General features: G+C 38.7%; 1 protein-coding gene across 2 annotated transcripts in view; it reads left to right on the forward strand.

Moving 5' to 3' along the window:
- Window positions 1-18,013, forward strand: part of KSR2 (kinase suppressor of ras 2) — a 462,507-nt gene that overhangs the window by 333,307 nt on the left and 111,187 nt on the right. For both annotated transcript variants that reach the window (XM_063454189.1, XM_063454190.1), the window contains 3 exons: window positions 3,436-3,503; window positions 4,797-4,915; window positions 13,782-13,950. In XM_063454189.1, the coding sequence (XP_063310259.1) occupies window positions 3,436-3,503; window positions 4,797-4,915; window positions 13,782-13,950 (356 nt within the window). The remainder of the gene's footprint in view (window positions 1-3,435; window positions 3,504-4,796; window positions 4,916-13,781; window positions 13,951-18,013) is intronic.

The following is an 18,013-nucleotide window of genomic DNA, read 5'->3' on the forward strand; positions in this document are numbered from 1 at the left end:
TCATTTAGGGTTAACCCCTGGTCTGTCCTATAGGACCCACTGCTCTCTGGCCATTTCTCTTCTATACTCACTTTAATTAGGATGTGCAACATGCATTTTGCACCTCTAAAAATTGGATTACAAAATATGTACTTGAGAAGGCATTGTGATAAGTTGATGGACAGTCGAGATGTTATTTTAGGATCCTGGTAAGAACTATACTACCTAATAATTATGTCCCGAACGGTTTGCTTGTGAATAGTTCCTGGTGAACATAGCTTGTTCGCCACGGATGGCGAACATATGCGATGTTCGGTCCGCCCCCTATTCGTCATCATTAAGTAAACTTTGACCCTGTACCACAGTCAGCAGACACATTCCAGCCAATCAGCAGCAGACCCTCCCTCCCAGACCTTCCCACCTCCTAGACAGCATACAATTTAGATTAATTCTGAAGCTGCATTATTTTTTTGTGTGTGTTTGTGTTTATTATACATTATCCTCCATAGCCAGTAACTGGGTGTTTATTACACATTATCCCCAAAGCCAGTAACCTGTGTTTATTATACACTATCCCCCCATAGCCAGTAACCTGTGTTTATTATACATTATCCCCCATAGCCAGTAACCTGTGTTTATTATACATTATCCCCCATAGCCAGTAACCTGTGTTTATTATACATTATCCTCCCATAGCCAGTAACCTGTGTTTATTATACATTATCCTCCCCATAGCCAGTAACCTGTGTTTATTATACATTATCCTCCCATAGCCAGTAACCTGTGTTTATTATACATTATCCTCCCATAGCCAGTAACCTGTGTTTATTATACATTATCCTCCCATAGCCAGTAACCTGTGTTTGTTATACATTATCCCCCCATAGCCAGTAACCTGTGTTTATTATACATTATCCTCCCATAGCCAGTAACCTGTGTTTATTATACATTATCCCCCATAGCCAGTAACCTGTGTTTATTATACATTATCCCCCATAGCCAGTAACCTGTGTTTATTATACATTATCCTCCCATAGCCAGTAACCTGTGTTTATTATACATTATCCTCCCCATAGCCAGTAACCTGTGTTTATTATACATTATCCTCCCATAGCCAGTAACCTGTGTTTATTATACATTATCCTCCCATAGCCAGTAACCTGTGTTTATTATACATTATCCCTCCATAGCCAGTAACCTGTGTTTATTATACATTATCCCCCCCATAGTCAGTAACCTGTGTTTGTTATACATTATCCCCCCATAGCCAGTAACCTGTGTTTATTAAACATTATCATCCCATAGCCAGTAACCTGTGTTTATTATACACTATCCCTCCATAGCCAGTAACCTGTGTTTATTATACATTATCCTCCCATAGCTAGTAACCTGTGTTTATTATACATTATCCTCCCATAGCCAATAACCTGTGTTTATTATACATTATCCCTCCCATAGCCAGTAACCTGTGTTTATTATACATTATCCCCCCCATAGCCAGTAACCTGTGTTTATTATACATTATCCCCCATAGTCATTTATCGTTGGACCTAGGCAGCATGATGTCTTAGGCCGGCCCAGAGAGTGAGTGAGTGAATGTGAATAATATAATATATATGTTCAGAAACATATTAGTAATATATGTAAATCGGGTTCATGCAAAGAGGGTGAAAAGGTATTAAAGAAAAACACACTTATTGCATTAAATTTACAAAGCCAAACTTTTAAAAGCTTTCCTCATTTTTTTCTCGGGATGAGGAATATATCGGTTGTAGACTGAAGATTTCCATCTGCCCAATCTTTTAATAATATGCACTGGAGTGTCAGTGTTGAAGGAGACCGAAGCTGCCCCTATTCTAAATGAAAGACCCGAGACATGGATACAACCCAATCTTAGGAGTAGTGTTCTGATGTAGAAGATGAATTTAGCAGTAGTCAGAGGGATTCAGTGAGAGTAGTGGTGAAATGTGTGTGGCAAAACTGAGTGTGGGTAAGTAAGAGTCAAGTATTTTAACTGGGCACTAGTTCTAGGTGGGATAAAGTGGTATAGCGGATGGATGAGTAGTTTGGTTCGTTTTAGAGGTTTGTAGAGAGAGTATATAGTGATCATGATTTTTAGCGATATCCAATATTTTTAAAGTGGTCTTAAACAAACATAAAATGCTATATAAAATTTGTGGGAATATCGAATAGTCGTGTACAGTAAATCAGAGAGGGCTCAGAATATCGAACCATCGATCGGTAACCTGGATGAAGTAGGGGTTCTATCTGTTTTATTAAATACGCGGTAATATGCTTTTAATGGGATAGGACGTTAGGAAAGGTGTGTGATTGGGATAAGTGGTTGTGGCTGTATTTACCTTATCCTGGGACCGACCTGGCTCCTAAGCTTGAGCCGCGTGTGGCTGGATCACTCCTGCCTCCACACGAGGCGCATGCGGCTTGATCTCCTCTTCTGACTTAGCCGCGTGCACTGACCGCAGTGAACGGTCACGTGGCCCGCCTGGCACTAGGAGCACGGCTCGAGTCACAAGCTTGCTCTTAAAGGGGCAGTGGGAGCCAAAAGTTGATTCAGGCTCCCATTGGCCCACGTCATTCCAGCACCCCCATACACGAACGTTTTGGGGGCATAGGCATGACGTGGGCCAATCACTGGTGTAACAGTAGTGTACATAAAAAAAAAAACTAGAAATTTGACTGTGAAATAATAGCAGTCAGTTTCCTTCACACGTGTGCGTTTCAGGACCTGCCAGGGCACAGTGTCACACCAGTGCAACTCATATCTGGTGTAACAGTAGTGTACATTTAAAAAAAAAAAAAAAATACAGGGTGCTTGTTGTCACCTTTCGGGACCCTTGGTGTTGTACATGGCTGAGTGGAGGAAGAGACCTTCAATGACATCAGGGAGGACAAGGAACGGGACATGGCTAGCTTGGTATCCAACCTTGTGCAAATGGGGAGTTTGCGGTTGTGCAAATGGACTGTATGCGGTTGTTTGCGGTGCGTTAAAAGGGGAGTTTGGTCTGTCACTGTGAAGCGGGCAACCCTTACACTACCTGATCGATACAACATCATACCTGATGTTTTAAAGCACGTTATTCCAAACAATTTAGGAATGTTAGGTGATTTATGCCATTTATGGATTAAAACCAGACTCTGCATCAACTATGTAATTTTCCATGGGAGTTTTGCCATGGATCCCCCTCCGGCATGCCACAGTCCAGGTGTTAGTCCCCTTGAAACAACTTTTCCATCACTATTGTGGCCAGAAAGAGTCCCTGTGGGTTTTAAAATTCGCCTGCCTATTGAAGTCTATGGCGGTTCGCCCGTTCGCGAACATTTGCGGAAGTTCGCGTTCGCCGTTCGCGAACGGAAAATTTTATGTTCGCGACATCACTACTACCTAATAATGTAATGCTTTTTTCACATTCTGATTATTTCATATTTTCTCACTAGGCTAAAGTGCCACAATAAATGCACCAAAGAGGCCCCTCCGTGCCATTTACTTATCATACACAGAGGAGGTAAGTCGCAACCTTTCCTTCTTGACAATGTTGAAGGATTTATATAAACATGATAGATTTGATAGATTTGGGGAGATTTATCAAAGTGTTGCAAATAGTTGTGTGCCTTTATTGTATTAATTTATTAAATTTGTCAGTTTTTTACCTTCTTTTGCCTATAATTTTTTTAATTTACACCATTTTTTGTGTGATGCAAAGGGTTTATCTTTCCATCACTTTTGCCACCAGAAAAGTGTTCTGTTTCACTTTTTTCCCTAACACTTCATCTTCTGGTCTTTTCTGAAATTGACACTTCTGCCAAAATGTAGTAATTTAGGCAGAGGAAAGCTGACACTTTTTGGAACTTTTTGTTAGAAAAATTTTGTAAACATGAACAGATTGCAGATTTGAGATTGTATACGGCATTTTTTTTTTTTTTTTTTTAAAAACACTTTTAGTTTTATTCACTAGACTACTTTTGCCTTAAATTTGACTTAATTTTGAATTCTCACTTTAGTAAAAAAACAAGTTTGATTAATCTCACTCAGTTTTCAGGATTAAAAGAGAAAGGAAAAATTAAGAAACCGACTTCTAATTTTAATTGTAATAAATTGGACGTAGATCTCAATTTAATAAGCTTTACAAATGATTCAAAGCTATTAGAAAAACTTTTAAAATTATAATCTCCAGAAGTCACCATTGAAGTCTATGCGCATTTTCGTAGATTAATAATTTGGAAAGTTTTTTTTAACAGTATTGAACATTAGAAAAATGTATTAAATCGAGGCGTTATTTTTCTAAATTGACATTTTGCCCTTATTTTTGTTTAAGTTTACCTTTCTAAAACTCATTGTTTAATGAATAAATCCCATAGATTTTGCTTGGCATACTAGAGACGTGTTTACATTGAATCATTTCCTGCTTAGGCAATTTTCCTATACTGTACCAACAAGGTTTCAAACATTCCCTTTCTGTAAATTCTTTCAATGTAGAGCTTAGCTTCTTCCTTGTAACCATCCCTTCTATGAAACATCCTTGAAGGTTCCTTGAGTGGTGATCCGATTTAAGTTACAAAGTGGGACATTTGTGGAATATAAGTGATACAAGTTTCAGAAATCTGGTAATACTCCTATGATTGATTCCAATCTTAAAATGGAAATCTAGTCAACCTATATTTTACTGAGTTTCTTCATGAGGTGCGCTTTTAATCTAGTTGTGTTTAATCAAACAGTGATTAATTACTACTTGTACTGGATGTGTCGTCTTTATGTTGACTTTTTATTGAATATGCTACTTTTATCTCTTCCATTAAAGCACGATTGGTCCGAACAGAATCTGTACCATGTGACATCAATAATCCTTTGCGAAAACCACCCCGTTATTCCGACCTCCATGTAAGCCAGACCCTGCCTAAAACAAACAAAATTAACAAGGTAAGCTCTTTCAAACCATTGTTACTATCTGGCAAAGATCTTTATTCTAATGAACATTACAAAAACACACCTTCATCTCCCCCATCTGTTGGACATCACATATTAAAGGACAGCCATGTTATATGCATAGTCCTTAAAGGAACACTATAGGGTCAGGAATACAAAAGTGTATTACTGATCCGCCTCCATGGCTGAGATCATCAGAATAGAAGATCTCAGCGAATCCAATGCTTTCTCAAATTAAAGCCTTGGGAGGCCAATGTGCATGCACGGTAAAATGCACCTTTGTGAGGAAAGTTGAGCACCTCCACATTATCCAGTACTGACCCAGGAAGCACCTCTAGTAATATAAATAAAATGAAAATGCCTGCAGGGACTACTATAGACACCAGAACAACTACATTAAGCTGTAGTGTTTCTGGTGACTATAGTGCCACTTTAAGATCCAGTCATATAATAGTTATCAGTTAACATATCATAATATTGAGATTTACAGCTACGTTTCCTCTGATGAATCTTCTGCTTTTTGTCTGTGTGTGCTTTTAAAACTGTTGTCATGCAAAGTGTGATCATTACCTACTAGCAAAACAAACAAATGCGTTCAAAATGACAATGACTGCCCACACAGTTCTCATACAGTGAATAGCTTTTGGATCTAGTAAAATAATACCAAAATCGGCGTGTCTCTTTATTTATTGTAAATGAGCTTTTAGTATTAAAGGAATGTTTTCATAACCCTACAAAACAAGACAACAACATACAGTTGAGCAGATTCGAGAGTTCAGTGATAGTACCCATGCATTGTGCTTTCACACAAATAACTTAATAGGCCATACTGATCAAAATAACATGGCATTCTGCATGGACATGTTGCTTTGTTTGTAAGGCCAATATGGAAGATGAGATCCCATCTAATAGCCAAGTGTCGACCTTTGAAATGCAACATGTGACCTAATGGAGAATTTGATGAGAGGAGAAATTGAACATTTTCTAATAATCGTGGAGCATGCAATGTCTATATATTTGACAGATATAAGCTTCTAGGGTTAGAAGGTGTGACATGATAGGACCCTGTAACCTCCATCAGTATGAAGGAACATTCACAGAGATATGTCCATGCTTAAATGGACACACCTGACCCCTAAAGCACTTTAGCTTGCTGAAATGTTCTATATGTAAAGAGTGTGTCCTCTTTTCATTTTACAAAAAAGTGTAGATTTCAACAGCAATTTACACTTTTATAAATTAACTTTGGTTACACACCCATGGCTGTCAACCAGACAACCGCTCATGTTACTTCCTGGTTTGTTTAGCTCAGTGAAAAATAAAATCAAGAGGCAGCAATTGCTCAGAGAGATCCTGTGTTGGCCACCATGGTATACAGTTGATAGCCACAAATCCTCATTCTCTGCTGCCACAATATGTAAGGACTGTTGAGACCTATGCTTCTTTCTGCAGATGCTTCTGATAATAACTTTATGTCCTGTGCTATCAGGAAAAAGACCTTGATAGGAAAAGGGTTAATTAGTTCTATGGATGCTTGAAAATCTAAAATTTAGAAAAACCCTTGTTGCTTTTTTTTTGCAAACACGGGGATATTGTCCGTTAATTGTCTTTTACTTTACAGCCACATCACATTGTATTATACTATATACATAATATTTGTGTGCTATATAATATTTCCAGCAGAAAGGAATGTGTATTTAGTAATATAAAGTCTTGCTTAATTCATATTATTTTGTTACATACCTTGTGGATACTGTTGTGCTATAAGATAATATCCTAGATATGTGGTTATACTTAGAGGTGAAATTACAGACCTAGCATAGCATGGATGTTAATGCAGTCTTGCAGATGGATAGAGTCATGGGCAAACAATGAAGACACGCAAATCATACAGCAGATAACAGGAAACATTGGCTTGATTACATTACATTGATTTGTCCTGTGCCCGTCATGGCAATTACTGAATATCCTTTCCATTTATACAGTGAGACACAGGTCAGACATATTTCACATTTGGATTTTGGGTCATGGCAAAAGGAACAAAGTTCTTTATTCAAACAAGTCATTTCTTAACCCCAGTGCCCAATTATGTCTTTGTAGGGTCCTTGGCAGGTTACCAGTATAGGGTCCCCAACAACCCTCTGAAAAGGTAGAATTTTCATTAAAAAGCCTGCAGTGACAGGCTGTAGACATCAGAACAACTACATTAAGCTGTAGATGTTCTGGTGACTATAGTGTCCTTAGTGACACTATTAACACAAAAACAACTTGACAAATTACCTTAATGAAGCAGTTTTGGTCTATAAATCATGCCCCTGCAATCTCACTGTTCAATTATCTGCCATTTAGGAGTTGAATCACTTTGTTTATGCAGTCCTAGTCACACCTTCCTGCATGTGACTTGCACTGCCTTCCTAAAAACTTCCTGTAAAGAGAGATCTAATGTTTATACTTCCTTTATTGCAAATTCCAATTAGTTTAAAATGTCTTATTTCCTGTTCTGACAGTAGCTTGCTATACCCTGCAGTAGCTTCTTGTGTCTGATTAAAGCTCAATTTACACAGCAGGAGATAAAAACTTTTAAAACAAGCGAACACCTAAATGAAAATGAACTTTTTTTTCATGCAAGCTGTGTGAGTCATAGCTAGGGGAGGTGTGGCTAGAGCTGCATATAGAGAAAGAAAAGTGATTTCACTGCTAAATGGCAGAGAATTGAGCAGTAAGACTACAGGATTTTTATCTATACCAGTGGTAGTCAACCTTTTTCTATCTACCGCCCACTAATGCATCTTTTTGGTTGAAAAAATTTCCTTACCGCCCACCAGTTTTCGCGCAAATGCAGAATATTTTTAAGAAAGGAGGGTGTTTTTAAAAAAAATAAATGTACGTACATTTATCTTTTTATTTCTACTTAATGCAGGTTTATAAGGTTTTTAACTTTATAACGTTTAATGAGAAAACAATAAAGTAAATTGAAATTACCTTTACTAGTGATTAATGAGATCCATGAGGTTGATGCTGCGAGACTAAATATTTGATTTCTGGTTCGATTTTCGTAAGGAACAAACGAAGGTCTCTTTCAGTGATATTCAGACGACTTCTCTGTTTGCGCATAATATGATTTCTCATTTGTGCGTCAGCTCATCTCCTCTCCCTCCTCAATTCCCCTCCCCACCTTTTTTTCCCCTTTTTTCTATTTTTTAACCGTCCTTATAGCAATGCCCAGTAGGAAGGCTGAGCTAGGTAGCCCACTTACTATAGTCCACTATAACATACAGACACACAAAAAAGACACACACACAGGACACACATACAAAGACACATACAAAGACACAGACAGGCACACATACAAAGACACAGACAGGCACACATACACACACACATACGTATGTGTGCCTGTCTGTGTCTTTGTATGTGTGCCTGTCTGTGTCTTTGTATGTGTGTCCTGTGTGTGTGTCCTGTGTGTGTGTGTCTGTATGTTATAGTGGACTATAGTAAGTGGGCTACCTAGCTCAGCCTTCCTACTGGGCATTGCTATAAGGACGGTTAAAAAATAGAAAAAAGGGGAAAAAAGGTGGGGAGGGGAATTGAGGAGGGAGAGGAGATGAGCTGACGCACAAATGAGAAATCATATTATGCGCAAACAGAGAATTCGTCTGAATATCACTGAAAGAGACCTTCGTTTGTTCCTTACGAAAATCGAACCAGATATCAAATATTTAGTCTTGCAGCATATACATACAAACAGACAGGCACACATACAAACAGACATGCACACACACATAAGACATACATAGACACACACACGCAGACACACATACAATGAGACATACATACAAAGACAAGACACGCATGCATACAGACAGACACATACACACACAAGACACATACGACACACACAAGACATACATACAGACAGGCACACATACAGACACACAAGACACATACATACAAACAGACAGGCACACATACAAACAGACACACACAGACATGCACACACACATGCAGACATACATAGACACACACACACATGCAGACACAAGACACACATACAATGACACATACATACAAAGACAAGACACACATACATACAGACAGACACATACACACACAAGACATACATACAAAGACACATACATACAAAGACAAGACACACATACATACAGACAGACACATACACACACAAGACATACATACAAAGACACATACAGACACACACACACATATATACACAGACAGACACATACACACACACAAGACATACATACAAAGACACATACAGACAGACACACACACACACACACACACGACATACCTACAAAGACACACACACACATTATATTTAAGTCACCCTCCTGTTTCCTACCTTTAAGGTGCAGGAGGGTGACTTTCCCTGGGGTCCAGTGGTGGCTCAGGTGGATGGGAGTCAGAGTTACCACTCTGACTCCCTGGTGTTCCTCCCGCGCGGCTCTCAGTTTTAGCTGGGAGGAGTGACCGGGGAATCACTTCCTCCCAGCTCTGATGTCATCACAGGGGGCCCGGTCGCGCTGTTAAAGCGCCCAGCGCTGACCGGGCCCCCTTACAATCCGCATCCATCGGGTGGCCCTGACAGCGTGGGCCACCCGATGGACACTTTGGAAGGCGGCCCCGGCGGTTTACCGGGCTGGCCGGAGCCGCAAATGGTCACGGCGGTACCCAGTCGCACGGGTACCGCCGGCTCGCACCCGCCCGCCCGATCAACCTGGAAATCCCTACCACCCACCTGGAATCCTGAAACGCCCACTAGTGGGCGGTAGGGACCAGGTTGACGAACCATGATCTATACTGTTTCATTAAGCTAAAGTTGTTTTGGTGCCTATAGTATCCCTAGAATTCCTACATCTTAGAAGAGATTTGTTGCAGGAATTAGCTTAATTCTCTACTGCAATCCAAACTCTGTGCTTGTTTTCATCTTCTCTCAATCATTTAGCAACAAACTGAGAATCACTAAAATGGCTGCCACTATTGTTAGTGATTTACAACAGTTTCAATGCTTCAAAACTTAGCTATTGACTGAGGGGAATTAGAGGCTGCTGAAAGCTTTAACATCTTCCATAGATATTAATTGGAGATGCTAAATGATACGTAACACCTGTTTTCCATGCTAGATGGTAACAGTTACCACCTGTCGCCTCATCTAGGTGAAAATAACAAAACACAAGTGACATTTCAGGTTGCTCTGTCACAGGCTTTTTTTATTATTCTCAACATCTCATTGTACCCTCACATTGCCAGCAATATCTTTTTTATAGCCTTCGGTCCCCCGTTTTAAGGTCTGGTCTCCGAAGCTGCCACCAGATCTTCAGTCTGGCAGCCATCATATTATGCCGTCTGGCAGTGATATGTGGTAACTGCCTTCCACTGGCATTTGAGACTGTGTGCAGCAGATTCCATCTATGCCCATTTATGTTATCAGTCAACATAGTCTTATAGAGGACAGCAGGGCATGTCAGGATAGGACCAGAAGGACAGCTAAAAATTATGGGTAAATATAACTTGACAGTGGAAGTGGAGTTTGTTCTAAGCCACGCCAATTGTCAAATTTTGTCAACTTGACTGCTATACATTAGGAAAAGTGTCACTTTTTCTGAAAATAAAAAATAGAAATAAAAAGTATTCAAACTCAGGGAACAATATAGAAGCAGATTAGATTAATTTTATTTTATTGACACATCAACTTTAAGCACTGACGTTTAAAAATGCAATTTTCTTAATTTATGTCCATTTTGCAAAATAGTGAATGTTTCATAGAGGTCGGTATCAATTGAAGCAGACATGAGTACATCAAATACAAATCAGATGTAACATGTTTTAAGCGTTTTTCTCCTGCTATGTACATTGAGCTTTAATCACACACAGGAGGTTATTGTAGAGTCTAGCAGGCTACTGACAGAGAAAATAAATTCTAAACTAAATAGAATTTGCATTAAAGAAAGTGTAAACATTAGATCTCTCTTTACAGGAAGTGCTTAGGAAGGCAGTGTAAGTCACATGCAGGGAGATGTGCATCTAGGGCTTCATAAACAGCTTGATTTAACTCCTAAATGGCATAGAATTTAGCAATGAGAATGCAGGGGCGTGATCTATACACCAAAACGGCTTCATTAAGTTACCTGTTTTGGTAACTAGAGTGTTCAATTAACTGTTGCATTTTAGCTCCAAACACATAAACAAATCCTCTGTCTTGGGGTGTCATTAAGTCTTTTCTATAGCATAATATTTATCTTTTTTTTTTTTTAAATCTCTCTACTGTAAAGCAGTATAAGAAACACATTGCTTTCTGTCCCATGACCTGTGCTGGATTTGGCATAAAGGAATAAACAGCATTCATTAGGAAATCAATGTCTGAGATTAGTGCTCCCCCTTGCTCATGGATGTTATAATAAAGGAAGAAAATCTGATTAAAAAGACATTGAAATCGAATCAAGAAAATCTAAAAGTAATGAGTTAATTAGATCTTATACATATAGCGGTCACCAGGTTCTCAACAACAACCTGTTTCATATATAAAAGTAGCTAGATAAGATGAAGACAGACAAGTTTCTGGAAATGGTCTTTCTCTGTATATACCAATAGAATACAATTGTGGAAAAAGTTACAAAGTGTGGCAGGAACAAACATAAGTCGTCAGCAATTCCACTCTGTAAAGTCAGTACAACTGATGAGTTAAAAGTGGCTTGCAGTAGTCTATAAAATAGATAATAGGGTGGTTAAACTGTTCCTAGCTTTCTTCACTTAGAAAAGGTCAAATAAAAGCTTTATTTTGAAGCTTTAGGTGGTAAGACGCCAAGGCAGAGAGCTTGTGAAGTATGGTTGATAGATATTTCATTTATCTTAAGTGATGCTTGATGTAGGCTGATGTTTTGTTTTGAAACAGCCAAGTTTAAATTACAAGTACAATTATTTAGATAGCACCAATTCTACAGTAGGTACAATAGACAAACAATTTTAACAGTACATTTTTGACATACGGAAACAGTAGGTAAACAGTTCCCTGCTTAAACAAGCTTACAGTCTAAAAGGATCAGGGTCAAGTGTCAGGTTGGAACACTAATTAAAAGAAAATAATCTAGAAAAAAATAAATAAATATGGAAATGAACTGCACACCATCTAAAAGATTAATAGGGCAAGGGCAACTGTAATCCTACTACTACCAGTCTGAATTATAGAAAGATACTGTATACCTTCTTACACTCCCCCCTCCCCCCCACCCTTTAATATTTCTGTAAAGTAATAATGAAAGGAAAAAAAGTAAATTAATTTTAATTCAGGTATCCCTGAACAGCCTTTTAAACACAAAATCATTGTTTTGCCTCGTATTTATGGACTATCAATATATCGAATGCTTCTAATACTTTCTGTACTACTTTATTCAGTAGATTTTCTGTCGTTTGGCAGACAGACAGTAGTAAAGGAGTTAATAAGCTGAACTACCCATTGTAGTCTTTTTTTTTTCTTGAGGGATGACGATATAATAATTTGCTTGAACTAAAGTATACATTCCTAATTACCTCGCATCACTTTTATTTCTGAATGTACTCTTTGCACCACTTCCCCCTGGTCTTAGAAGATCTTGGCTTATGTTACTGTTCTCCCTACGTTTTGCACAATAATATCACAGAGGGATGGGTAGACTTTGGGTGCCGCCGTAGTGCTGAGGGCAGAATGGGCAGTTGTTCTTTAGGAGAAGCTGCCTACTTGGTTCTAAAGCCATCTGGTTAAAGACTTATCCCAGATGGTATGCAGAGTTTTTAGGCACTGTTGTATCTACACGTATAAATAAACCAAGACAAAACAAAATACAAACATACTGGAGGAGGAGGAGGTGGGGGAGGAATGTGAAAAGAACCGTAATGGTGTACAAGAAGCAAGAAATACATTACTGCGTTTGTTAAAACGAAGAGAAATTGGAGATGACATACAGATTATCAGCACATAATATAAAAAGGCTGCAGACAGGTGATTTAAAGCCTTCTACGACTAAGGGATGCTATTAGCGTTTATTGAATTTTTTTCAAGAAGAAAAACTTGACAAAAATGACACTGCTGGCTTGTCTTTAGTTTGAAAACAGATAAACTGTTTGAGCAATTAATGATTACAAACCAGCTTGCATCCTATGAGCTAACAGCCACTGGTGGTATTATCTCACTAAATAGTGATTTGTGACCTGGTTATAGGATCACAATATTTAGGGCATAATCGAAACAGGAAAATGTGAGTGGGGGAAAAAAACTACTTTTTTTTTTCGTGTTTCTGCATTTTATTTTAATTTTCAAACTACTTTTTGAGATTGATTTCTTAAATCGTTGTTCTGAGTATAGACTCCTAGTTGTAGCAGATCACTCACTGGGTTTTGGGGTGTGTTACATGTGGAATTTTTTGATACATTAACAATTGTGATTGTGATTCATATTTTATATCCATAACGATAATGAAGGTAATATATTTCTATCAAGGTGACCACATTTATTTTTTCTTTGTCTCATGGACTTTTTTTTATTTTTTATTCTTAAGTCTTTAATAGATGAACATTTCACTTGGAGTCACACAAGGATGTGTTGCTAGTGCACTTTAAGCTGAATGGAAGAGAATTGTAAGTCCACTGACTGTGGACCATTTTTTGTTTCTCTCTTCTTGTTCCCTCATGTAGTTGTGTCGTCACAAATTAGACATAGTCTCCCTTATTCACAGTGATTGATCGTAACAGTCTATGAAACTGATAAAAGCTGTATTCAAATCTTAATTTTACCCAATATGTCACAGTTTGTCTGCTTTCCTCTCATCTGCTTCCCAATGTGTTTTCTCTTTTGTTTCCCCAGGACCATATTCCAGTGCCCTACCAGCCAGATTCCAGCAGCAACCCTTCCTCTACGACATCCTCCACACCGTCTTCACCTGCTCCCCCACTTCCGCCCAGCGCCACCCCACCCTCTCCTCTCCACCCATCCCCTCAGTGCACTCGCCAACAGAAGCCGTTCAACTTACCAGGTATAGGCAAAGGACAAAAACCTCCTTCTGTTATTGAACTCTAAAAGTTATCTATGTCAGCTCCATAATTGTGGATTATGTGAGAATAAATGGATTGAAATATTGAAACTCAATAGATACTTAATAAAATGTCAGAATAAAATGTCAGAATAAATTAAATTGAAATATAAATGGTTTCTCCCAGTTCTGGGAAAAAAAAACCTATATAAATACATATTTCTTAATATATTATAAGAAGTAGGGCCCAGTCATTCTGTAGTTAAAAGTTACTAATGTGTCTTTTATATCTTCAAAGGAAGGAGTAACAGTATTTTCTTTTAGAACAATAACCTTCCCCGGTAATATATTGTAATATGTGCAAGAAATTAGTTTGTAAAAATGTTAAGTTGGACAAGGATAAGAATCCAAAATATAATTTTTACTGATGACAGACCAAAACAATACACTATATTTTAATGTGTAATTAACTATGGCTCCAGGTGGTACCTGGAATCATCTAAGAAAGATGGTTGCTCATCTTCTCAGTGACTGTGGAGTTGGTAAAGTTCTGCATTTTGTTCTGCATTTTGATGTTCTAACAAGAGTTCTAGAATACTGGACATTTTAGCAATCTAGAAGCATTGCAGGAATGAAGAAACTCGTAGCAGAATATATGAACAAACTTATCGTCATAGGAATAGGAATCTCGAAACTTACATGTAATGTTAAAATAATATTTAGGGGTATCATCACTAAATTAGGAATTGTGGAGAACTGTGAAATATATGGGTAATATGATCCCTATATGTTGACTTAGAATGTGTTGTTACATGTTGTAATCCCATTAGTCTCTCAGTAACTCACAATTCCCCGGGTAAGTATATTTATTTATAAAAAATGTGTCCAGGAAGGATACATTGAGATTTCTCTCGCTTTTAAGTATGTCCATGACCCTGTAATATTACACAGTATGGTAGAAGCTGTGGAAGCTATATAAACATAGATAATAAATCAAATTAAATCGGTATTACAAGTGAGGATTGCCCTGCTTGGAAAATGTCCCCTAGCAGGGACAAACACAACAGATAAGGGGAGGCAGCATCATTGAATAATTGAGGGTATTGCACAGGGCTGGATTTACTTCGCGAGTGCCTGTAGGCACAACTTTCTTAAGCAGCAGTGTGTGTGTGTGTGTGTGTAATAGTGTGTTAGTGTGTGTAATAGTGTGTTAGTGTGTGTAAAAGTGTGAGTAGTAGCAGTATATATAAATGGAACTTTAAAAATAAAATAAATTAAAGGAGATACCCAATTTATCCCCAATAGGGAATGTTGTATGTTCCACATATATTATTTCCCATAAGATAAGCCACATATTTATTTTATATGAAACACAATCCTGTAATATTTTAAAGTCCTAGCCTTTAGTATGTCACACAGACATATGTGTCATACTAAATGACATACTAAGAAAAGGCTCTTTCCAGGAGAGAGGAGGGATCTCTGTCCAAGTAAAATGTGTAACGTATACATTCTGCGTAAAAGACGGACAGAGTTTGGACGTCAAAGGAAGAAGTAACATTCATCCTTTGATGTCACGGAACTGGGGTAATCTGTTGCTGCAATGATTTTTGCAAATTGCTATAGCCAAAATCCTCGCTGGACACGCAATAGGGAGCAGAATCAGCACAATCAGCTTTGGAGAGGTGCAAAGTTGTTATGGTGCTTACACTGACCCTTTAAAGATGTCATTTTATGAAGAGCCTTTTTATAGAGCTGCTCAGTATCAATATCATCTGTTTTTTAATCTGTATTTCAATCTGAATGTATAAGGCTAATTGATCGATTCATCCTTCTTCCTAATGTAATTCTGTGTATCATTAGTCAAACGGATAAACATATGGCTCTGCTTTTCTTGAAACCCATGTTTTCCTGAGCTAAAATAACTATTCATTTTTCATTAGATACAGTAATCTATTATTGGGTTTTCAGAAACAGCCATACAGTTGTGTTTTGCCTTACCATGACTTGTGTCCTACATCCCCTTAGCTGGTCCATACTCCATGCTATAAATTACTTTATTTTCAGCCAATTCTAGATTTTAACTGCTAGTGGGAATAGCACTACTATACTCAGCATAGACAGACTTATATGAGCCATTCTTGCTATAGTTAGTGTGGCAGAAGTAATTTTTTTCTCTCTATTATTATTATTATTACTATTATTTATAAAGCGCCAACAAATTCCGTAACGCTGTACAATAGGTGGACTTACAGGCACCTATTTGCAACATGACACGTTAGACACACAGAAAAAGAGGATGTTGGGAGCCCTGCTCAAATGAGCTCATATTCAAGACGCAGTGAGGTAAAGTGACACAAAAGGTAAGGGTAGGATGTAGGCATGTGCATGGGCAAATATTTGGTTCGGGACTTCAGCAATTCAGCACTTCAGTTTGGCACGTCCGTAATACGGGACTTCAGGACTTTGGCAATTTGGGACTTTGGCAATTCGGGACTTTGGCAATTCCCTAAACCTACCCCTAATCCTACCCCTAACCCTACCCCTAACCTCTAACCCTAACCATAACCCCTAATCCTAATCACACAACCGCTTACACATGTAGGACTAGGGTTAGGGGTAGTATTAATGTTAGGGGTAGGGCTCGGGTTAGATTCCTGTCATCGTTCCTGTAATTTTCCCTCCCTCTTTTGCTTTGCCACTTTTCAGAAATCCGAAGCACTTCGGCACTTCCGAAATTCAGCAATTCGGTTCAGTACAGCACTTCCTAAATTCAGCACTTCATTAATTCGGTTCGGTTCGGCACTTCCGAAATTTGGCAATTTCGGACATTCGCAAGCATCAAAAGTCAAAACATGAATCAAGAGGGACAGCGAGAGATCAGTAGAAGGCAGGTAGATTTGCATGTCATCCACATAGAAATTACATTTGAAGCCAAAAGAGCTGAGGAATTTACCAAGGGAAGCAGTATAGTTCGAGTAGGGGAACAGAGAGAGAGAGAGAGAAGGGTTGCGGAGAAGAGGAAGAGCCTGGAAAAGAAACACTGAACGAGTGCTGGGAGAAATAGGAGGAGAACCAGGAAAGAGCAGAGTTTCATAGTCTGAGGTTACGGAGGATGAGAAGAAGTTGGTAATGATCAATAGTTTCGAAAACACCAGAAGAAGAAATATGAGAGCGTTGCGACCACTTGATTTAGCAGCTATTTAATCATTGGATATTTTGGTTAGGGCAGTTTTCACAGAGTGACGAATCTGGACTGAAATGGGCTGAGGAGAGAGTTGGATGATAGTAGCAAGATAGGGTGGTATTTGGATGGGGAGTTTGGGTCAAGGTTGGGCTTTTTTAGAATGGGGGTGATGTTTGCTGGCTTGAAGGGTGAATGAAATATGATGGAGGAGAAGGAGAGATTGAATATTTTAGTGAGGGGGCAGAGCAAGAGAAGGAGACAGAGCGCCAGTAAGATGTGAGGGAATAGAAGTAAGGAAACAAGTGGTGGGGCTGGAGGACCAAAGCAGAGCAGAAACCTCTGCTGGTGTAGTGGGTGTATATGAGCATAAAACATAGGAGGGTGCAGGATTGGTAGAAGTATTGGCAGGGGTAAAAGAGAGATTCGAGATCTCTTCCCTGATCATGGAAATCTTTTTAGTGCAGTGAGTTGCAAAGTTTATAGCAGTCACGTTAGTAGGAGGAGAAGCAGCAATAGGACAAAGAAGAGAGTTAGTGTAAAAGAGGTGTTTAGGTTCTCAGAAGAGAGTGGTTATGAGGGTGTTGAAGTAGTGTTGTTTTGTGCAGCAAAGTGCCAAACTGTGTGGGCATAGAATATTTTTTTTAGTGGAGGAAGTCAAATGCAGAATTAAACTTTCTCCAGCAGTGTTGAGCAGTTCTGGAACATCTTTGGAGGTTACAAGTGAGCGTAGAGTAGCATGATTGTAATATAGGAGGTGCCAAGATATCTAGTACAGAGAAGATGGTGGAGCTGTAGAAGGAGGTTGCAGTGCTGGGTCAGGTGATTTTCGAGAGGGGTAAAAGGAGAGTTTGGAGGTTGGGGGAGATTGCTGTAGGTCAA

This window comes from Pelobates fuscus, chromosome 5 (assembly GCF_036172605.1).
Source record: "Pelobates fuscus isolate aPelFus1 chromosome 5, aPelFus1.pri, whole genome shotgun sequence".
Classification (NCBI taxonomy): Eukaryota; Metazoa; Chordata; class Amphibia; order Anura; family Pelobatidae; genus Pelobates; species Pelobates fuscus.